Genomic DNA, 23,897 nt, shown 5'->3' with positions numbered 1-23,897 from the left:
TACAAATTCAAGAATTTCTATTAGTAATAACACACCACATCACAGCTTTTGCTGCTTCTTTGACAATAATAACAAAAACAAAAATAATAATTTATTTTGTGCTATTCATTTATTATTTATTGTAGAGTGTAGTATTTTAATTATTTATCCTGCTGCTGCTGCTTTGGGATTAATAAGGTATCTATCTATCTATTTATCGATTCATCGATTTTTATGTCTATCCAGTTGTCTTTAAAGACATGCTCTTGTTTTGAAAGTGCCTACCAGAAGCTGAGGGTTCACGGAGTCTGCCTTGACGCCACCTCGAGCTCCCAGCCCCCCTCTGTGTGTGTGTCTGTGTGTGTGTCTGTGCCCCTGTGTTGCCATTCCGACGCACATCTCTCGCAGAGGAGCAACAGCCGCACGGAGTTGGTCAGAGCGGACTTCACAGATTCCTCTGCGGGCGGAGAGCGCTTCACACTCCGGGCTTCCACCCTCTTCTCCCGCGGGGGGCAGCAGCACAGAGATGCGTCCCTGGACCGAGGCTCCGTGTCGGTAAAGTCAGAGAAAGAGAATGAGACTGAGAAAAGGGCGCAGCGTAGCGGTCCTGTAAGCACCGCATCCACAACTACACTCCGGGGAGGATCTGGGGAGCTGGGTGAATGCAAACATACAGACGCGCTCGGCTACCTCTTGTTCTTTTGAGGATTTGGGTTGAATGGGGCGGCGAGAGCCCTCATCACAGCTGAAGACATGAGAATGTGGAGGGGAACAAAAAGCTCGGCTGCGGTGCTCCGTGGTTGAGTCTCCATCCATCCATCCATCCATCCACTCCAGGTCTACACACCTTTATTCATGTTGCAAAAGCCTGGTTTATGACAATGGATTACTTGCTGTGGGTGTGCAGCCTCGTTGTCCCTGTGGTCCTGGCTGTAGAAGGTAGGTCGTTTGATATTTTTCATCACTACTTTTTTGCTCCCCGCGGATGAACAATGGGCTGTTTGTAGGCGCTATAAACTGACAGCGAACCATGTTATTGTCAGGCAGAGGGATACAAAAATCAAAAACATACAATTACACACACTGTGCCTCCTTTTCATGACAGTGTGAATCACGCTGAGGTCAGTTTGAACACCACATCAGTGATGCACGCTGTCTACACCGGAGAGATTACATGCAACACGGCATCCGTGTGTTCCGTAATTACGGCTGTAAATATAAGGCGGGCTCCTGGGCTGAGCGTCAGTCTGCAATTCATGCACACATGCATCAGAACGCCCCAGTCCGTGTGTGTGTGTGTGTGTGTGTGTGTGTGTGTGTGTGTGTGTGTGTGTGTGTGTGTGTGTGTGTGTATGATTACTCCCCTGTGTTTCCATTGCGGCTGAAGGACTGCCCTGTTGCTATTGTCCTTGTTGTCACACCCACGAGCCCGGTGAGGATGCCCACCTGCCCCACCTTTCTTCCCCCCCACAGCTCCACAGAGGTTAGAGACGGACTCCACGGAGGAGAAAAAGAAAGGGCTCCTCCTGTGATGCGTGCGAGAGGTGCAGACATGCTGTGGGTCCTGTTAAGCGGGGCTGCTTTAACAAGTCCCGGTGTGGCTCAATCTCTGGCCCCCGGACAATGCCGCTGGGACGCTCATGTGAAACGTTTTCAGATGACAAGTGTGAGTTAAAGGTCAGCGGCTTAACAAGTGCGCTGCGAGCCCACCCCGGAGCCCCACCTCCCCCGGGGGGAGAAGCCCACCATCGCCCACATCCCTTGCTCCCTCGCCCGTGGGCTCTTCTCTCCGAGCTGTAGCTACATTTCTCTGCTCTGCCTCGCCTCCCTCTCTCCCCTCCCCGTCCAATCTGCCTCTCCTGGACCGTGGCCAGCCCCTGATCCCTCATCAATTCTGGTGTCAGCAAGTAAATCAATGCAGCGGCAGCAGCACTCCCCGAGTCCCAGTGGGCTCTGACGCCAAAGGTGATCAGCCCCGCTTTCCCCCCTCAGCCCGACCACTAAGTGTTACTCAAAGCACGGGGGTTAACTAATGTTTGTCCTCTGAGGGTAAACATGAAGGGCAGATCATCACTCGGGTTTAAATGAGAAGTCGTGGTGATGATGGTGTGGGCGGGATTACATGTGCCTTGAACAGTGGGGTCTCTTGTTGTTGTTGGATCCACCTTGGCAACTTGAAAGTGTGCGCTTTAATTGCCAAAGTGATCAGGATGACTTATCTCCGGTTCGCGGCAGCAGATTGCAGTAAAAGCCTGGGCCAGCTGTGACGTTTTTACGTTCTAATGCTCTCATTTACAGTCGGCGTTTACTGTACTCTTTTTAAAAAAAACTCGTAAACGAGATGGATGAGCGCTCAGAAAGCGTTTTACAAACGCGCCCTGCAAGACTGCGGTGCAAAACGCTCGAAGGGAGGACCGGGGGGGGGGGGGGGGGGATTTTCATATTAAAAGCGAGCCTCATTCACGTTTGTTTTTCCTTCCCTACTTCCTACACACACGAATGTCAACAAGAATCGTTATTTGTTGACCTGTAAAAGCAGCTGCATGTGTTTAAATTAGGTCAGCAGCACAAAAAGGTGCTCATCATCAGGCGTCAAACTGAGCGTCGCACTCAGCTGTGAGCCTGTAGAGAGAGAGAGAGAGAGAGAGAGAGGTGCACTGTGAGTGAAGTTCTTATTATTAACACCTGCAGCATTTACAGATCTTCACGGCGACGACGACGATGATGATGTTTTGGGCTTTTAATATTTCATGTGTTTGCTTGTCGGCAGTGTCTTGTGTAGTACAAGGGGGAGGGGGGGGGGGTCTCTTTCATGATGCGGCCGCTCGTACAAAGTGAATAAAACATCAGCGTGTGTGAGCTCCCAGAGCGCAGAGCTGTGTGGCATTTTGGCGATTATAAAAAATACAAAAAAAGGGAGAAAGAAAGAGCCTCAAATGCCACGGGGGTGGTGGTGCTCTAAAGTTCCCACTGCAGAGCATTGTTTTTTTTTACCCCTGGGGGCAGAACGACTCCACTGCTGCTGTAGTTTTATGGGAGAGGTGGTGGTAACGGTGGTGGAGGGGAAGAGATTTCTGGATTTGAGTTATAGCAGTTAGGGGATCTCAGAGGCATTGTAAATTTAACGGGAGAAGGGGTGGGGTGAGGAGGGGGAAGAGGTGTGGAACAAATGGGATCTTTTTCAGCGGGTTTCTGGGAGTCAGTGGTTTGATGAGGAGGAGGAGGAGGAGGACGTTGACACACTCCGGTGAGGAACGAAAACCGTGTTCACGCTGCATCTTTACTTTAAGATCTCGGTAGACATATTGTCTTCCTCCTGCTCCGCATGGAGGTCAAAGGTCCACCCACTCCCCTCTTAACCCCCCCTCCCTCACATCAGCTGGGTGCAGTCCTTGCCTTCACAGAGGGGGCTTTTACAGATATGAGCTGGTCACCTTGCTGCCCCTGCTTGTTGCGCCGTGTGAGGTGAAGCCTGTTTTAAAGAGGCATGAGCTCGAGGCTGTGGTTAGCTGAGGCTGAGCGGATCTGTCTCCTGTTGCCTCTGGGTACAGGGGATAGAGGGAAGGGGAGGTGTGGGGGGTGGATCAGACACTCTGGAGACGGGCCTGCATCCACGGATCAGCAGCGAGCCGTCCAGTGCTCACTTGGCTGTGCGCCGCGAGGGCCCGCGTGTAGCCAAGCAAAGACAACAGGCGCTGATTTCACTGATTAGTCCCTCCTCTCTCTGGCTCGAGTCGTGCTAATCAGTAAAACAACCTTGTACACGAACGTGCATTCGGGCTCGACAAGTGAAGTTATTAACCGCTGTCGCTCATGCCCTTTCGCACGTAAAGCTCAGAAAACTGAGAATGCATTTGTCCTCTGCGCAAATGTTACCTATTAATTATCATGCCCAGGTAAATGGGATTTCTATTGTCAACACGCAGACACACAAAAATGGAAGCAGCCACTTATTCCTCCTTAAATTAAATGATTTTTTCTTTATTGCAGAACCACTCGTATGCTTATTCCAACCTAGCAGCCTACTTTTCATTTCTGAATGTACTGTACATTAAATAAATTCTGCTTAAGCACAAATCCCACACTTAAATGTGGCCTATTATGCTAATTTCCCGCACTTTGATTTTTATTCTTGGACTGGGTTGGAGTACCTCCTAGCTTTAAAAAATCCTAATTTTCCTCTTTCTGGGTCTTGGTCCAGCTCCTTATTTTCTCAGTCTGAAACAACATTCTTTAGCTCCTTGTCCTTTAAGCCAGCATGCCTCTGATTGGCTGCCTCTGGTATACAGAAGGTTTAATAACAAGGGGGTGGGGCTTTAGTGCTAACCATATTAGGGATATTCCTTCTTGCTGACATCACACAGAGCCAAGAACCAAAAAAAGCTATCTAAGTGATTGGTTCATATAGCTCAGAGGGATTTCCTGCACATGCTCACCTCACTGAACTTTGGCCGTGCTTAATGTGAGCATCTACCACTGTAACAGAATATAAAATTTAAAAAGGGTGTAAAGGAAAACATTTTAGTTCTTCTTCAGCTAATGCACGACTCCTCTTGCTCTCCATTATTTCAAAATTATCAAGTCATTATGAGTTTATGTGATTAGTGAATGCCTAATTAACCATCGTTTAGCGACGGCTAATGCACAGTTACGTCTTACATGTACACGGCTAGATTAGCTGGATCCCAGTCAGAAAGGGAAAAGCTGCTCCCATAAGTGTCTAAAATGCTGCTACGTGTCCCGAGGATCACAGATGGCGACTGATCAATCAGGGAGCATAAACTCATTACATAAACTCTTAGTGGCTGGATCCGATCACACGGGTGACCTACAGGAAATCGTGATGCATGGTTGCACTGGATCATCATGAATCATGCTTTAGATCAAACTGAGACACAGCACACCCACCCCGGTTTCAAGCTTTATGTTAAACTTGCGTGCTTCATCTTCACTGACTTTTTGCAGTCTCAAGCATTTTATTAGTGAAGCCTTATAGGATTTAACTCTCAGTTTATCGCTGCACATCAAGCGGCTGTTATCATTTACACACACATCCAACGTTACCTAGCATAAAAACGCCACATCGGGATGTCTGTTTGCTTCCCTTTAACCACGATGTGAACGTAACTGTATGAAAGAGATCAGTGCAGGGGCGGATCTACAGGGGGGGCAAGGGGGGGCAAGTGTCCCCCTGCTGTGGAGCCTTCTATTAGTCCTGTACAGTAATTTAAGTTGTTTTCTGTATTTATTTATTTATGTATTTATACTGGAGAACCTTTTTGCGTCTCATTTATTGTCTCTTTGTTTTCTTAGAAGAGATAATGATACAAAAGTAGTTTTAAAGCGTTTTTTGTTGGCTTCATTAACATATAGGGGATTTTCAAATACCTTTTTAAAGAGAAATGTGCCACCCTGCCTAAACCCCCACCCCCAGGTAAAATTTCCTATATCCACCAATCACTGTGTGTCTTTCATTCTGAAGTTAGAATGAAAACTAGTGTAATCTTGCATCTCCACTGGCACACTATTGACCACCACTGAAAAGTAATCCATCCCCGTGCATGTATAGATCTATGTCCATTATCTCCCATGCTCTGAAAAAGAAGAAGAAGAAGAAGAAAAGCCACTGTGGTTTTGCCTGAATAACACACATCGCTCATATCAGCAGCCACAGATGGACGACCGATTTAGACACCCAAATGCAACTTATTTTAGTTAGTGACACTCAAAAGCCAAGGACACACTGTGGTGTAACCACTGTCTTCAGCGGGCTCCACCGGAACAAAGCCACCAAGTGCTACTGTTGCTCCACACAGGACACGCTATTTGTTTTAGCCTCTCACACCCTTCTCCGGCGCTGTTATCAACAACTTGTGAGCAAATGGTGCACAGCGGGAGTTGTGTCATTGAGTCTCCGTGAAGAAAAGTATAATTGTTTCAGTAATTAGCAGCAGGGGAACAATGGGAGCCTGCACGGCCACACAGCTGTAAGAGTGAGTGAGGTATCAGATGAACTCAGCAGATCACCCCCACTCAGGTAAACGTGTGATTGACAGCCAGACGACAGAGCTCATTGATCCTGCTGTTTATTCTCAACTTCTCCCCCCCCCCCCCCCCCCCCTAAAAGATTGTCGACTTGGCTCTCACCAAAGTTGTAAACAGCCAGGTGACGTAAGCATCTGCTCACCTGAGAGAGGTCACAGTTTTTTGTGTTTTTGCCTCAGAGAACAATATATTCCTGCTCATGTGACCCCCCCCCCCCCCCCCCCCCTCAATTCCCCTGGGATATTTCCCCTCTGACGAAAACCCTGAACAGGCTTTGTTCTTTTAGTCCACAAGTGAATATTTGAAAGAAGTGCATCTGTGGGTGCCAAACGCAGAGAAAGCCTTAATTAGGCAGCAGCACAGATATGCCACGATTGTCAGAGCTTTCAAAAAACTGAACGCATGTGGGTGGAGGTTATGGAGCGAGGGGTGTGTGTGTCATTTTTACCTGCATCCGTTTCTGGAGAACAGAGAACTGTGTGTGTGTGTGTGTGGTCTTTAAAGTGTTGCAACACTTTTTGTTTTGTTTTTATCCTTCTTCACACCATTTAATTCCCAGTTTGTGAACCTTACTCCTACTCTTAATTTGCAGAAACCCTTATGGACAGTCGGTGGGCTACCACAGAGCTGGCTTGGACCACATTCCCAGAGAGTGGGGTGAGTTTGCGCATGTGTTTAGCTTAGTTGTGTTTTTTTCTCCTGGCTTTTTAACAGCATTTGTTCCATTTGCTTGTTAATAGAGCCCAGTCTGACTTGAACAGCACACCTCCTGCTGCTTTATGGCTTTGTTTTTGCAGTGTATGTTTGCTTTCTCGGATTCTATAAAGCAAATGAGAAGCACACTGTGAGACATTGTGTGGAGGATATCAAAGATTTTCAGACCACATGAAAAGATCAGCAAAGGAATATCTTTTTTGTGCTTTTTGTGCATATTGCACTTTAAACATACTAATGAGCAAGCGCACAAACAGGAGTCAAATCCCCGCCACGTTTAAGGACTATTAGCTAGACTTTACCTTGAATGTCTCCCTAGGATAGAGTAGCCTGATAACTGAAAGCATGTGTCTTTTATAATGTGGGCCCAAGAGCGCATTACAGACAGAAATTAAGGTTTTCAGCTGATACCCCCTATAGGAATTGTGAGAAAATAAAACAACATGAATTTGACCCCAGGGCTAACAGCCTGACAGACCTCCCCCACACTCGGCCAGTGTAATTTGTCTTCGCTACATGAGCGCAAAGTCAGTCAATGGAAATGGTGGGTTTCCATGGAAACGATCTCCGGCAGCCCCGGCTCCCTTCTTCCCCCCCCCAACCAAACAAGGGCCGGCTCTGAAATGTCCCAGCATCCATGAAGTCATATGTCACGACTGGCGAGGCAGCCCCTCTCCTCACGCCTGACAAGCCCATACGTTCAAGGAGGCCCGGCAATTATCATATTTGTCAGGTAGTGCATCAGCGGGGTTGCCGGTGATTTACGACGCCTAATGCTGACTCTTGGGCTCATCGTTTGGGGATAAATTGCACGCGGGGAGCTCAGAGACGTGAGATGAGTTATGCATTATTTTCCTCCGGTTGAAATAATCAATTTCTGGAACGCTCATTTGTTATGGAAACGAAGCATTCAGTCCGACGTGGAATTAGAGGGTGGGGCGGCGGTGGTGGGGAATCAAAACAATTGACTTCTCACAAGGTTATTTCCTAATGGACTAAATTTATTGACCCACCGATACATTTATCATAGCTGCTAATGTTAGTTACCATATAGAGACGCAACTGTTAACAACACATAAAGCCATAGTTGGTGCCCGTGTCACACCGGGCCCCTAAATCACTATTTCTACAGCAAGACATCAGACTCGCAGAGACACAAACCGAAGCAGATGCAAATATGTGCTCCTGTATTGTGTGTGTAGGCATAAGAGGATATATATGAGTCCATGTAACCTGAAATGCTCCAGAGTGCTGCCATAGTGCAATCACACTGAAAGCATTGCATTTAGATGGCCGTTTTAATAAATAACTCACTGTTTGCATTATACATATATGGAGGAGAGGAGGTGGTGGTGGTGGTGGGGGGGTTACAGAAACCGAGTCTTCCTTCGGGGCTGTTTCGATTGCAGCGCAACAGACATCGATGCGAGCGCTGCCTTCTATAGGTGTGTCTGCACCTTGTTTAATAGCTACTGAAGTTGAGCTTTGACGGAGCCCCGCAAGTGACTGATTTGCTGATGATGATCTGAGCTGCGACACACGATCGGTATCAGAACTCGTCAAACAGCCATAATGTGTGAAATTTGTTTTAATGGGAAAATGTTTCCATTGAAAGTCCATCATAATTAGAATTTTCTGAATGATTCATGCAATTAGAAGCTTTTTAGCTGCAAATTATTCTGCACAGGCCACGTGTACGCGCACACGCACGTCGTGGGAATGTGTGTTGGTGTGCACGTGTTGTATATTCGTGCAACCATGTTTATGCCAGACATCACTTAGCTGTTTTCAACATTCTCTATGGGTGAACAGTTTGCATTAGGATGCACTGCATTTAACATTATTTAATATTAATTATCAGCGTATTAAAAATTGAGCTTCTGCCGCAGCTCGGTCGGTGCTGAGCGAGAAATGGAACTGTTTTTGCGTTGAGAGAAAGCATTAGATAATCACGGGGATTTTTTTCTCCTCATTTAATTCTTAAAGCCGTTCTGCTCCTTTCTGCACAGTATTTACAGTCATTACCTCCCCTCATCGCAGTGTCTCCGTGTTGTCTCCACAGTGGGAGGAGGTCAGCGGATACGATGACTCCATGAGCCCAATCAGAACCTACCAGGTGTGCAATGTCAAACAGCCCAGCCAGAACAACTGGCTGAGGACGGACTATATACCCCGCAAGGGCGTGCTTCGCGTCTACGTGGAGCTCAAGTTCTCCGTCCGCGATTGTGCAAGCATCCCCAACATCCCAGGCTCCTGCAAAGAGACCTTTAATCTGTTTTACTATGAGTCAGATGGGGACATGGCCACGGACACCAGCCCTCTGTGGAGGGAGAACCCCTACGTGAAGGTGGATACTATTGCCCCAGATGAGAGTTTCTCTCTGCTGGAAGCGGGAAGGATCAACACCAAAGTGCGCAGCTTTGGCCCCCTCTCCAAGGCAGGCTTCTACCTGGCCTTCCAGGACCTGGGAGCCTGCATGTCTCTAATCTCAGTCAGGGTTTTCTTCAAGAAGTGCTCCACCACCATTGCCAACTTTGCCGTCTTCCCCGAGACCGCTACGGGAGCAGAAGCCACCTCCTTGGTGATTGCCCCGGGGGCCTGCGTGAACAACGCCATGGAGCTGTCCGTGCCGCTGAAGCTGTACTGCAACGGGGACGGCGAGTGGATGGTTCCCGTGGGCTCGTGCACCTGCAACGCCGGCTTTGAACCTTCCGCAGACAGCACTCAGTGCCAGGGTACGTGTATTTAACAGACATTTTGACTTTTATTTAACCAAAGCTCCTTTATATGCTCGGCGCAAGTCACCTCAGTCTGTGCCCTCTTCCCTGCATTTATTGTGTGGCTCCTGAAAGAGGGGGTGGGTGAAGGAGGGTGGAGGAGAGTATGAATTAATGAGCTGTTGTAGAGAGGAGCCGCATACAAATATTGTGCGGGCAGGACAGGAGGGAGAGAAAGATAGCGGGAAGGCACAGAAACAGAAAGGCAAGGAAAATGCGCATAATAGAGGCGGAGAGATATTAACAGAGAAAAGGGAGATAGCACGATGTACAGTAAAAAGGGTTGAATGTGCCCAAAAAAAGAAAACGGGACAGAAAATGAAAAGGGAGGGAAGGTGCAGAGAAGTCAAAGACAGACAAGCAAGGCTTCCTGTCACCTGGGTGTGAGAAATGTTGTCTAACATTGGCTGAGAGCTCATTCGTTGCCATTTGGCTGCTCAAGGTTAAAAGCTTGCCGCCAGCGCCTGATAAAAAGCTCTCCAGGGCCTCAGCCAGCGGTTGTGATGAGGAAGTGTAATTTCCTCCGCGGCCTCCTGTTAGTTAATCTACAGGCGGCCACACTCATTAACACCATTCAGACCAACGTGAGCCAACACTGCCACGCTAACATTAATCACTCAGACATTTCATTTCTTACCTCAGTCTTGCCTCTCGCTCACAGCCAAACACGGGATGAGATGGAGAGGAGGGGGAGGCGAAGAAGAGAAAAGAAGAGGGGGATGAGGCACAATAAGAGCGGGGAGAGGGAAACATTAAGTGTATCAAAAACTGGAAAATCATGGTGCCCTCCAAAGAGGTTAATGGATTGGAGAAAAGAGCGCCGGGTGATTCAGCACCCTCTCGAAAAGGAGTGGGGGAAAACAAACAAATAAGAGAAGATGACAATGCAGCCCTTAACACGAAAAAGAATAAATCAGATCACAGACTGTAGAGCCTTAAGGTCTCTTCGGATTGTGAAAGTGTAAAAAAAAACACACATTTTCGTCTCGTCTTTGGCTTTTTATTGCACAGCGCCGTTGCGGTGTCATTAGCTGCGCTGATTTTTCCTAAAAGTGTCATTGTTGGGGAATTAGGGTGGAACTTGAGTTCAAAACGAGAGACCACTTAACCCAACTAGTTAATCACAGACTCTCCCTCCTGTCGGAGCCCTCATGCTGACACGACAGATGTTTGCCAGAGACCGCCACTTTTACAGCACCGGTTAGGAATGTGGCAAACAGTAAAACAAGGGGGGCTGATATATCCGGACCTTTTGCTGCTAATCCCCTTTATCTGAATCCTTCTTTAGTCTCGGCTTATGCTGGTTTTATCCTTAAGACTTGATATCACGCAACCTTCAGCGTGACGCTCTGGAATTCAAACGAATCGCTTTGGACACATCGTGTGAGATAACCGTACTTTTCGTATGCTTTCCTAATAACTCCGCTCGGCTAATTCGCGTCTGCTCTGATCATTCGGATTGATTTATTGGCTTATTACGGAGCCGTTCCACATGCGCGTGGAGGCCTTGTTTGTATTCCGCGGCGCGGATTCGGAGAACCGAGGACTGAGCAGACACTGATTGATGGGTTTAGGGTGTATCCCTTTTCTCAGAAGCATTCTCCATCCCTGTTTGTCTGACAACAGCAATCTCCTGTCAGCAGTCGGTCTTCATCTTTATCCTCCTTTTTCCTTCTCTTCAACATGAAACTTTGCTGTCATCCCGACTCTCTTTTTAGGGAGATTAATGTCACCTAGCCGAGAGAGTGAAAATGAAAGAGTAGATGCAAATGTATAGATAAGCCCTCGTGCTTAAGTGTTCGTCATTTCTCACGTACGTATCAGCGCTTCCTCCATAAATATTGAGCTTTGCTGCTACTTCACAGGTACTTTGTTCTCTGACAGATGTGACAGCCCCTGGTCTTGTAGATAAGTGACAGCCCAGCATGTTTTTTTTGGTTTTTTTGTTCCTTTATTTACTTATTTAGATAGATCTATATATATTTTTTTGCTTTTGTTCTTATTGTCCTTTTCATTTTTCTCGCCCACTCATCCAGCGTGCATCCCCGGGACCTTCAAATCCAAATTCGGAGAGGGATTTTGCGCTCCCTGCCCAGCCAACAGTCGCACCAGTGCACGAGGAGCCAGTATCTGTCCGTGCCAGAATGGCTTCTACCGCGCTGACAGTGACCCCCCTGACTCCGCCTGCACCAGTAAGTCACTCTCCGCTGCACAGACTGGAAAAATAGTCTGAATTTGGAATATCTTTGGTGCTCGTTGTGACTTGTTTGTAGGGGCTTCATTTTAATCTGTTCATACCAAAAAGAGAAGTAGTGATTGTGCCCAATACACTAGTGCTCCCTGTGGGGTGTAAATCTTTCACTCTGATGAAAGTGTCACTTCATCGGAACAATGTATGTAAATAGGCTTAAAGCCAGCTTGGGGGAAGATGCTAGGATGTTGCCGTTTTCGCTGCTGTGTGCTTCTGCACACTCTGTCACTTTTTAGATTGATGCTGCTTGAAATGATTACATTTTTGGGTTCTGTTTTAGCAGAACGGCACACGAAACTGCACAGCTTGTCTGCACACTTCAGTGTCGATTTGTCATGATTGTAGGAGTGGACTATGTTAACATGTTTTTTTCTCAAATCACGTGATTGTGTTTGGTTTTAGTTGGTGGTTATCACCACAGCAGAAAGAGAAATGGTGAAGCCAGTTAAAGGTTTTGCCAGTTTCCTGCAGCCAAACCTGATCAAGCTGCAGGTTGTTTGCAGACAACTCGGGGTCTCCCATGATAACCACTTCCGGTTGCAGCACTGGTTTCACTTAGCAGCAGCCAGCAACCTCCAGCAAACACTTTGGCAACCTGTCGGGTTGCATTTTTCCTTAACCGAACCGCCTCTATCACCCAGTGCTAGGGCTTGTTCTGCCTTCACGACAAATCCCAGTGCTGGGTTTCAAACATGATTACATCAAGAGACCCAGTTACAGCGCAACACCCTGCTTTGTGACAAGATTTTTAAAAATCTGAGAAACATATTCTTTGTTTTTTAAATCTTCCACTGGCATGGAAAGAGGACTTTAATTGCTGCTGAACTGCAGTGTGTTCAGATTTCTCGTGACGCAGGAGTTGTCCACTGTGCTGTGCACGATACAACCACCAGTCAGGAGAAGAAAAACGTATATTTACTGACCGATAGTGAAGTGGTTTCTGGATGCTGCTGGCAGTCGATGAGTAAAATTGCAAGTTGCAAACATTGATGCTGCACCAAAAACCTCCTTATGCTTGCTGAAGTCAGTCGCCAGCAGCTCGCTCCTAGTTTACATGGAAGGCATTGAAAAGTTCAGTGTTAACCAGAAACAGAAGAACGTTCATCATCATCATCAAAGTAAAAGTTGTGCTCAGCGTTGCAGCTGAGGCCTTTTAAAAGGTGCAACTTTTACTTTGAAGGTAAACAGCTTCTGTTTCACGTTGCATTTGTCACCGTTTTAAATGCTGCTTTGGAAATAGGAGACAAGTTGGCGTCCTCTATGCAAACTAAAGGTGACTGCAGCAGTCTGCTAGTGACCAAAGCATTCGCCTAGAGGTTTTCGCCAGCTGCTTGAGGAAGACATTTTTCCTAGTGATCAATGGTTCAGGGGGTCATTGAACAGTCTCTAATCCCGTGTGACTGAGACGTTATCAGTTTCACAGCGCCTTCCAGCAACCATTCGCCAAGATGGTTGCTGGTTTAATAGGAATGTTAGACTGGGTTTTTCACATGTCTTAAATGGCAGATGATTTATCGCATGGTTAGCAGTCATGTGACCACAAAGTCTTCATAGTTGGAGTGGGAACATAAGGGCGGAGCCATTGGGGGAAACACAAATGGAACAAGAGCTGGGTTACTTTTGGGGCTCTTCTTTATGCACCAGGCAAGCAATATGTATTCAAGTTAGTGGGGATGATCTTTATTCAGTTCTCCCTCAATAAAATTGAAATAGTAACAGGACCAACTCACTTTCTGAGTGGAAAGTAGCAGCAGGTGGGCCTACCTTGGTAGGGATGTAGTAGAATAGTAAAGCAACATAATGTTACGTGCTGAAATTATGAAAAAAGAATGTGTCAACAACGTACAGGTCGATAAAAAGCTCCACTTGGTAACGCGTCAGTAAAATCGTCAGGGCTCTCAAATGTCAAACATTTTCTCTTTCTAGGCTCTGAAGCCGAATACACAATGCTCAAAACTCAGTTTGACATTAAAATGGCAAACACGCGTCTGTCAGCGTTTCAAATTTAACGGTAGTTTGGTGGTAAGTAATCGGGTCTGGTGCTGACCGCGGTGTCGGTGCCTGTTCTGCATGGAAGGGCCTCGGAGAGGAGCCGCAGCCCCAGTCGTGCTAATGGAGAGCGACATGTGCTGCCTTGACCGTGTAAAGTCAGGCCCCAGGGGCCTTTCGCTACGTTAAGTGACACACACGGCTCGCAACTGTCTCCCCCAGATCCTCGTCACAGGAACACTGTGGACTCTGACACCGACCAGTGTGTGCAGACAGGCGGGCAGGGACACAAACACCGCCTTCGACTAAACATGCAAACACACACAAACACACAGGCCTGACAGTTCTGTCCCTGCGGTCTGTCAGGGCTTGTGCCAGGCAGCCTGCGCTTTGTGTTGGAAGCTGTGTGCGTTGCACAAGAGAGGCTCAGCCAGTCAATGGCCGGCAGCTTGGACTCAGCGTGTGTTTTAGTTGGGTGTCCAATTAAAAGAGCCTCCACTCTGAACTGTGCCTGCCTAATTAGAAAGGACAGGGTGAGTGAAACCCAGCTCAGGGCGAGCTGGCTGAGCTGAAGTCCGTGAACAGGCGGTTTCAGAGCTGATAGCTTGAGAGAGCCCCCCCCCCCCCCTTCGCTCTCTTTCTGCTGTGAGACAGGTTAGACTTTCTTCTGCTGGAAGCTTAGAGGCAGAGAGCTTCTCTTCTCTCCCTGTAACAGGATGAAAAGCACGTCTGTTGAACCAATCTGTGTTGCCTCCCTCCTAGTTTATCATACTTTATCCAGGTTTTAAAGGCTCTTGACTCAAAAACGTAGCACTGCTTATTGAATTGCGGTGGCCTTGGGTCATACTGGCACGAGAACATGAATTTCTATCAAGAGTAGATTAGCTAAGTTCCATAAGCACCGAGAGTGTGGTTATACATAGGAATGGACTACAGGGCTGCTGGTTTTCTGTTTGTGTTCTCTTAACATGTTGTCTGTTTCAGTACACTTAGCAGCACATCTTCTTCCTGAGATATTAAAGGATTTTTACACCACTGGGGAGGATAATGCCAGCATTGCATAGGGAGCATGACTAAAGCCTCACTGTGTGTTTTTATTCTCTGCCTGCCCACCTGTTTTAACACCTACGTGCGCGTCTGTGTTTGTGCAGCGATCCCCTCGGCGCCTCGCAACGTCATATCCAGCGTGAACGAGACCTCTCTGTCCTTGGAGTGGGAGGAGCCCGAGGACACGGGTGGGCGGAGTGACCTCGTCTATAACGTCGTGTGCAAGAAATGCCTCCGAGACCGGAGCCCGTGCACGCGCTGCGATGACAACGTGGACATCGCTCCACGCCGGCTGGGGCTGAGGCAGAGGAAGGTGGTGGTGAGGAACCTGCAGGCTCACACCCGCTACAGCTTCGAGGTGCAAGCTGTCAACGGGGTTTCCGGGAAAAACACAACCCCACCCAGATACTCCATAGTCAACATCACCACCAACCAAGCCGGTTAGTAGAACATCTGTCAGTGACACTGGATGTTTCCACAAGTTCATTCATAGAGTAGCTCCAATCAATACCACTTAGCATCACGATGAAACAGGCTGGTTAGTGAATCCCACGTTCAGTCAATGTCTATGAGTGTCTTAATGAGCTTTTAGGATACAGAGCGGTGCTAACACCAAGAGTAAACATTGCTGAACAAGCTCATTGAAAGCGACAGATGGACAGACTGAGCAGGAGCTCAGCCTTTCTGAGGGTGTTACAGGAAAAGGCAGTGTAGGGTAATTTCCAATAAACCAAGTTCAAAAAAGGGGAGTCTATGGCTGACGCGTGTTCCTGGTTTCCAAAAGAAATGCTTCCAGTTGCATTATGGTTTGAAGACTGTTTTATTTATTACAAACTGAGGATGTAACAATGAACTCCTTCCAAAAAAAAGGCATGAAAATTCCAAAAAATAGCAGTTATCCAATACTAGCTGTGTACACGGTCAGAAAACCGTGAGACTCCTAACCTCTCTGTCCATGCTCCTCCCCTTCCCTCTCACACAGGGTTTCATGCTACTACTGCTCTTATGTAATGAATCTATGAATAATAAAACAAACATGAACTCAATCGTAAATAAAATATAAAGCAGACGTCTGGCGCTTACATTACCGGCCCCTAATTGTTCTAATAATGTATTGCCTTAGAACAATTACCACATTTTTTAACTTTACAAACTTAATATGAACCACGTTTAGACATATCCAATGTTTAAACACATGACAAAATATTATTTATAGACAAATGAATTGTCCAATACTTTGCCAATCAGCTTTGCAAAGTATATTAAGGCTGGTTTCTGTCCATTTCCAAAAGAACAGATGAAAAAGAATAAGAAAGAAAAGAAGGAAAGAGAGAAAGAAGGAAAGAGCCAGAGGTTGCTAGCACATGGCTCATCGTAGGGGCTTAGTCTTTACCACTAGCCCATTCAGATTCCACAAGCAGACAAATCTTGGTGATGGGTCTGTCCAAAACATTAGTCTTTGTCTTTATCCGTACTCGGCGAACGAGACCCTTCTTGTCTGGAACTGTTTTGATGATCTTTCCCATAATCCATGAATTTCGTGGTGCACAGTCGTCCACAAGAAGAACAACATCTCCTTCTGCAAAGTTTCTTGATGCTGTGGCCCACCGCTGACGTTCCTGAAGTTGAGGTAGGTATTCTTTAGTCCATCTCTTCCAAAATAGATTGGACATATATTGCACCTGTTTCCATCTACGTCGTGAGTAGAGGTCATTCGGGTCAAACAATCCTGGAGGCAATGAAGGTTTTGTTTTCAACAACAAAAGATGATTAGGTGTCAGAGCCTCCAAATCATTTGGGTCGCTTGATGCCCTGGTGATTGGTCGGCTGTTGATGATCGACTCTGCCTCGCATAAGACTGTATGAAGGCATTCTTCTTCCAGAACTTGTTCTCTCACAGTAGAATTCAGCACTTTTCGTATTGATCTTATCAACCTCTCCCATGCTCCGCCATGATGTGAAGCAGTGGGAGGGTTAAATGTCCACTTAATTCCATGCTGTTGAAATAGATGCTGAAACGGTGAAGTGTTCCAGTCAGCGATTGCTTCCTTCAGCTCACGATTGGCAGCAACAAAATTTGTCCCATTATCTGAGCGAATCGCCTTCACTTGTCCTCTCCGTGCTATGAAGCGCCGGATTGCATTTATGCATGAATCTGTGTCTAATGATGAGGCCAGCTCTATGTGTACTGCACGAACCGCTAAACAAGTGAATATAACACCGTATCTTTTTAAGATGGTTCTTCCACGTCTTACTTCGAATGGGCCAAAGTAGTCTACACCAACCCGGGTGAAGGGTGGATCATCTGGCAACACTCGCTCTTGTGGAAGATCAGCCATCAGTTGTTTCCCAACTCTCCCATGCAGGCGACGACATGTCACACACTTTGCGATGATCTTTCTAATGGCTGTGTTGGCACTTGGGATCCAAAACTTCTGTCGCAATTCAGAGAGCATGTGATTGCGCCCTCCATGCCCAGTTTCTTCATGTATCTGTTGGAGGACTAAGTCAGAAATGTGAAAGTCTCTAGACAGGATAATAGGCTGCTTAGCGATTTCCGGCATAGCTGCCCAGCTCAATCTTCCACCAACTCTCAACAGATCTTCCTGTAGTACAGGGTTCAGTTTGTATAAATGGCTGTTGCGCTTCACACTTTGTCCCTTGTGAAGAGCTGAAACCTCTTCCGAGAATTTCTCCTTTTGGCAAAATCTGATTATATCGAGCTCTGCTTGATTCAGGTCTTCCACTGAAATTTGTGTAGGCTTAAAGCTTGTCCTGAAACTGTCAATCTGACTTTGCCTCAGCTGTCGATCATTGTCAAAGCTATTCTCCACGCTGGTTACGCATAGCTCTTTACGTTTTTGACAGAGACTCCAAAGTAAGGCTTTAAGTTTCAGGAACCACGCCACCGCTCTTTTCAACTTTGTCCATGATGAGAAGTAATTTATCAGTCTCTTGAATGGAGCAACATTTTCTTCCACCTCTATTTTGTTTACTGTGGCCTTCTTGATCTCAGGATCACCAGAAGTGATTTCCGGACAATTCAATGGAGTGTTAGGCCAAAACTCTACTGGACTGCGAAGAAAATCTGGCCCAGACACCCACGTTCTGTTCTTCATAAATTCATCTACTCTTTGCCCTCTTGAGGCGCAGTCAGCAGGATTCTTGTCTGTGCTGATGTGTTTCCACTGTTCCACATCAGAGCCTTTCAGAATAGCTGCAACTCTGTTTGCCACAAACGTACGAAAACGCGTGGTCTCATTCCGGAGATACTGGAGCACCACCGTACTGTCTGTCCAAAAAACTGATTCTGCAAGGTTCAGTTGTAGCTCTCTTCTCAGGACACTATCCATCCTAATGGCTACTGTAGCAGCAGTCAATTCCAGACGGGGTATGGTAGGAGGCCTGAGAGGCGCCACTCTGGACTTGCCCATCATAAATGCACATTGTGTCTCATTGCTCGTGTTACGCATGAGTAGGTAGCTGACTGAGCCATATGCATCCTCACTTGCATCTGCAAAGTGATGTAGTTGTGCAAATACATCATTTCCAAAATCTTTGGGCTTGAAACATCTTGCAACTGAGAAGTGTTCCAAAGCAGGAAGGCTGGTTAACCAGTCAGTCCACCGCCTCTTTATGTGCTCAGGTAAGTCGTCATCCCACCCGATCTTCAATCTGCACAATTCCTGCAGGATAATCTTTGCTGGCAAGACTGCTGGCGCCAAAATGCCTAATGGGTCATACACTGATCCAATGACAGAAAGAAGTCCTCTTCTTGTGAATGGGCGATCTTTGATGTTGATCTTAAATCTGAATGTGTCTGACTCAACACACCAATTGAGACCAAGGGCCCTCTCAAGTGGAAGTTTGCCATGATCCAGGTCCAGGCTTTTCATTTCTGCTGCCAGTTCAGACTTTGGGATGGAGTCAAGCACCTTCCTTCGGTTGCTCACCCATTTGTTGAGACGGAAGCCTCCGTTGGCACAGATTTTCATTAGATCTTGACACATTGATATAGCTGCCTCCTCCGTAGCGACAGACTTGAGACAGTCATCAACGTAAAAGTTCTGCAATACTGTTTGAACAACTTCAGCTCTGAACTGCCTACTCTGGTCTTCAGCACACTTCCTCAAAGCGAAATTGGCACAACTGGGTGAGGATGTGGCCCCAAACAAATGCACAGTCATCTTGTGCTCAGTCAAAGCTTGATTGCAGTCGCCACCTGTCCACCAGAGGAACCTAAGTAAGTCAGAGTCACCGTCAGGCACCTTCACCTGGTGAAACATTGCTTCAACGTCTGCCATAATTGCAACAGGTTCCTGTCTAAATCGTATGACAACACCAATGAGACTGCTGGTCAAATCTGGACCCTGAAGAAGTTGATCATTCAGGGATGTGCCCTGATAGGATGCTGCACAGTCGAACACAACTCTTAATTTCTGCTTCACAGGGTGGTACACGGCGTGATGGGGTATATACCACACTTTTCCTTCTTTGTGCGCCAGTTCATCATTTGACAGTTGTACTGCATAGCCCTTTTTAAGAAGGTCTTCCATGAAGTCTGTGTACTCTTGTCGGAAGCAGTCATTCCTGAGAAATTTAAGCCTCAAGTTACGTGCTCGTTGTTCAGCGACTGAGCGATTATTTGGCATGTTGACCAATCTGTTCTTCAGAGGTAGACATATTGTATAGTGGCCATCCATCAGTTTTGCAGATTCCATGGCCATGTCCATAAACTGATGGTCCTCTCTTGACATTTCCACTTCATCATGTTTTCTTCCCTCTGGAAAATCCACCATGAACTGTTGAAGCCACAGGTTCTCTAAACGGCTCACTGATATGCGGTTTGCATTAGCCTTGGCTGGGTTTCTCTTGTCTGCATGACAGCCAGTTTCTCTCAAAGGTCCATTCACAGTCCAACCTAGCTTGGTTCTTACAGCATACGGTCCATTACCTACACTGCTTACAACCTCCCATGGCTCCATTGCTTTAGGTACATTTGCTCCTATAAGCAATCCAATGTCAGTCTCAATTCGAGGCAGTTTTACTTCTTTAAGGTAAGGCCACTTTTCGAGATCTTTCTGTAGGGGTATGTTTTCTTTTCCTACAGGTATTGTCCTTTGTGTGAAGACATCTGGCAGATCAATAAAGTCGTCACCAGATAAACTACTGACCTCCAAGCCTGACACTACATGAGTACAGACAGGTTTCTCTTCATTCATAGTTTTCAGTAGTATGTCAGTTTTCCTTCCAGTGATCTTCAATTTGTCCATTAATGTCTCTGTACAGAATGTGGCAGAGCTTCCTGGGTCCAAGAAGGCGTAAGTCTGCACTACTACACTTCCCTTTTTGGCCTTGACCTGTACAGGAACTATTGCAAGTGTGCAGTCATCTTCCCCGGCCCCAGTTGGCCCACAATCCTCAGACTCTGCACAGACAAAGGCACTTAAGATTGTTTGACTTTCACTGTTCTTAGTTTTCTTCTCTGTGTCAGCGTCTGTGTCCCTTTTCTTGATATGCAACAATGTATGATGAGCAAGAGAACATACCTCACAGCTCACCTTTCTCTTACAAAGTTTGCTCATGTGACCTTGCTTCAAACAGCTAAAACACAGTCCTTTGCCTTTCAAAAATTCCAACTTTTCGTTGTGTGGCTTGCCCTTAAACTTACCACACAGGTCTATGATGTGCCCACCGTTACAGAACAGACATGCCTGTGGAGTGGGTTTCACATAATTTGTGTTTTCCATTGTCTTTGTGTCTTTCTCCTGAATGTCCAATGGTATGGCACTGGTGGTGAATGACTTCTTCATTACAACCCTTTTCTGATCCTTGTTACTGTTTTGTTTAATGGTGAATGGTTTAGCAGTGGTGCTATCCTTTATGTCACCAAAAACAGGGTGAAGTGCAATTTTGGCTTGTTTATTAATAAACTCCACCAAATCATTGAACTTGACTCGTCTGTCGCCTCGCTCTTGCATACCACACACAACAGATCTCCACCTTTCACGTAACTTGTATGGAAGTTTTGCTACAATGGCTTTCAGGCTTGCGACGTTATCAAGTTCCTCCATGTAACTCACTTCAGCCATGGTGTTACAGCAAGCTGTCAGAAAGAGTGAAAACGCATTTAAAGCTTCTGCATCTTCTGGCTTGATAGGTGCCCAGTTTGAGACCTTGTTCATGTAGGCTACAGCAACTTTGTAGTCATTTCCAAAATGCTCTTTAAGGAGCTGTTTAGCCTTGTGATAGCCTACATCTGGCTTCATATGAAGGCAGCTCTTTATTAGCTCTTTCGGCTGTCCATTAGTGAACTGCTCTAAGAAGTAGAGGCGATCCTTAGGACTTTCAGTGCGAGACTCTACTCCGTGCTCAAAGGCGCTTACAAATGTATTGTAATCTAGAGGATCACCACTGAAGGTAGGGATGTCTAAAGGTGGCAATGTCATCATTTTTTGTTGTTTCACCATCAGCTCTGTTATATTATTCTGACGTGTCATAACAGTACAGAGTGTTTCAACTGCTTGCTCATCTGCTGCAAAATCCACTCTAGACTGCTGCGTACCAATAGGGTGATTTTGTAAAGGCATGAATTCCCCATATCCATTTTCTGTGTTGGTGACTGGAGTTTGACTTACAGGTAATGGTATGAATCCAGAATCAATAGTCGTTGGGTATGCAGGACTCACATGTGACGAGCGCTCATTTTCAAAATTCTCTAATACCTTTATTTTAGCATCAGAGGCGGCAATAGCAGTTTGCAGATCTAGCTGCTCTCTTTTTGCTTTCAACTCAGTTTCCTGTCGTTCAAGCTCTTGTTTTTGTTTGAGAGCAGTTGCTTGTGCAAGCAATGTGGCTCTCTCCATTTCAGCCTTGAGGCGTACTGAGGAAGCAGTGGACACTTGGCTCCCAACGGCTGACCTGCGCCTCCTGCTTTTACTGCTTAATGCAGCGGACATCACAGAAACACTGTCGGAAGGCTGGATGTCTGCATCACACTGTCTAGCTTGTTCTGTGCGCTCCTCAGCTGCTTTAACCCACGTTTCCACATGTTGCATAAATCCACGAATACGACTAGCATTAGGTTCATACCAAGAACTTTGGTCCTTTTCAAATTCTTCCTCATGCATTAATACTCTCAAACTATCATTTATCTTACACAGTTCTCCAAATGAATCTTGGTAGTCTAAACGCAATTTCTGCTTAACAGCATTCACGTTAGCATCATCTTCCATTAGCCGTTCGAGCTGATTAGCTTGGCTAGTTAGGTGGCCTAGCTTAGCCTTTCTAGACTGGGTCAACCTGTGCAGCTTTTCCTCGACAGCCTTTTCTGTCATTTTTGGTTCTCTTTTTCCACACACTAGTTCTTCATCACTCTCATGCATTATGACAAATTTCCACAGTAGCAAAGCTTGTTTTCACTGCTTACCGTGATTCTTCCTCCAAGTAGGCTATTGCCTTCAATCCACAGTGCGCGGCGTTGCTAAACATGATCCTTTTCAGTATTCCTTTTCCCAAAAAAGGAGCAAGAAGGTTTTCTGACTAAATGTAGGGTAATTTCCAATAAACCAAGTTCAAAAAAGGGGAGTCTATGGCTGACGCGTGTTCCTGGTTTCCAAAAGAAATGCTTCCAGTTGCATTATGGTTTGAAGACTGTTTTATTTATTACAAACTGAGGATGTAACAATGAACTCCTTCCAAAAAAAAGGCATGAAAATTCCAAAAAATAGCAGTTATCCAATACTAGCTGTGTACACGGTCAGAAAACCGTGAGACTCCTAACCTCTCTGTCCATGCTCCTCCCCTTCCCTCTCACACAGGGTTTCATGCTACTACTGCTCTTATGTAATGAATCTATGAATAATAAAACAAACATGAACTCAATCGTAAATAAAATATAAAGCAGACGTCTGGCGCTTACAGGCAGATAAAATGTAAAATGTACACTATATCGCCAGTGTCAGCATTCAGCCCACTGTCAACCAGGCGTCTTGCGTTACATCACTGCCAATGTCACCTTTCAGCATCTCCACTTAATATTTGCAGTGTCATCATCAACCAAACTGCTGAGCGCTTTTCACACGCTGTAATTACTTTCCCAGTTAACCTGCGCTTAATCCACCTTACTGCAGTTTATGGGCCCAGGACAATGGCTGTCAGTTGAGTCTTCTTCAGGCCTCACAAATCAATAAACTGCAGAGCGGTGAAGGTGAATTGCGTCCCACTGTTCTTTAACCGTTCAGGTTGAAGAATTTTGAATAATAATTATCTTACTTGGATGGTTTGTGACTTCAGAAGAGGAAAAATCTTGGCAACTTACTGTGAGGACCCGCCAACTTGGATATGAACACACTTTCCAGTACCAGTGTAATAATATACTGTTCTCTCTGATGTCCACCCACAGCACCTTCAGCAGTGCCAACTGTCCATCTAATGCGCTCCACCTCAGACACGCTCAGCCTGTCGTGGCTGCCCCCGGAGAAACCCAATGGAGTCATCCTGGACTATGAGATTAAATACCACGAGAGGGTAAGCTCTGCCTTTATAGCTGCTGCCTTATGTAGGTCATAGTGGGTGTCTTATTTACTCTGACCAAGATTATATTTTGGACACTGGTGTAATGCTGCGATGGAGGTGGACGTTTATATTATAAGCGTTTATGCAAACTCAGCAACTGGTTGTGGAGATGCTGCATCGCTTGCATTGATCAAATTCCCTAGGGCCATTTTATAAACTCGGATGGCTAAACATCCGAGTATACTGCCACCCCTATATTAAAAGAATAAAGCTCTGCAATGGCTCTGCTAAGTCCAGCGTTTGGTACCAGGCCCATTATTTTTTAAAGCTTTACAGGCAAAAACACCACGGAGCGTTTCTAAGCCTGACAGGGAGAATTTCATGAATATTTCACAGCAGCATCATCTCTCTGTCGTTTAAACCTCCATCTCTGCAATTGTCATGCAAATGTTAGAATTACTCCATTCATGTACACAAAGTGATTTGCATGCATTTGATTAGCTTTGCTGGATGACTTCACATTCAATTGTGGGAAAAGTTGAGGCAGGTCCAATATTTTTCTGGACGGCTCTGAATGT

General features: G+C 46.1%; 1 protein-coding gene across 2 annotated transcripts in view; it reads left to right on the top strand.

Moving 5' to 3' along the window:
• Positions 1-317: 317 nt before the first annotated feature.
• Positions 318-23,897, top strand: part of ephb3a (eph receptor B3a) — a 45,745-nt gene continuing 22,165 nt past the window's right edge. The window contains exons 1-6 of one of the 2 annotated variants that reach the window (XM_086273523.1): positions 318-918; positions 6,617-6,681; positions 8,801-9,473; positions 11,552-11,707; positions 14,907-15,242; positions 23,207-23,331. In XM_086273523.1, the coding sequence (XP_086129649.1) occupies positions 855-918; positions 6,617-6,681; positions 8,801-9,473; positions 11,552-11,707; positions 14,907-15,242; positions 23,207-23,331 (1,419 nt within the window). In that variant the 5' untranslated portion in view covers positions 318-854. Of the gene's footprint in view, positions 919-6,616; positions 6,682-7,371; positions 7,472-8,800; positions 9,474-11,551; positions 11,708-14,906; positions 15,243-23,206; positions 23,332-23,897 lie in introns of those variants that run through there. The other variant, XM_086273524.1, reaches the window with a different exon arrangement.

This window comes from Aulonocara sp. 'chitande type north' Nkhata Bay, linkage group LG18, assembly GCF_057382095.1.
Source record: "Aulonocara sp. 'chitande type north' Nkhata Bay isolate Kocher_YH1m ecotype deep benthic linkage group LG18, A_spYH_male_GT1.1, whole genome shotgun sequence".
Taxonomy (NCBI): Eukaryota; Metazoa; Chordata; class Actinopteri; order Cichliformes; family Cichlidae; genus Aulonocara; species Aulonocara sp. 'chitande type north' Nkhata Bay.
Note: the sequence above shows the minus strand (reverse complement) of the source record. Positions and strands in the feature narration are given on the sequence as shown.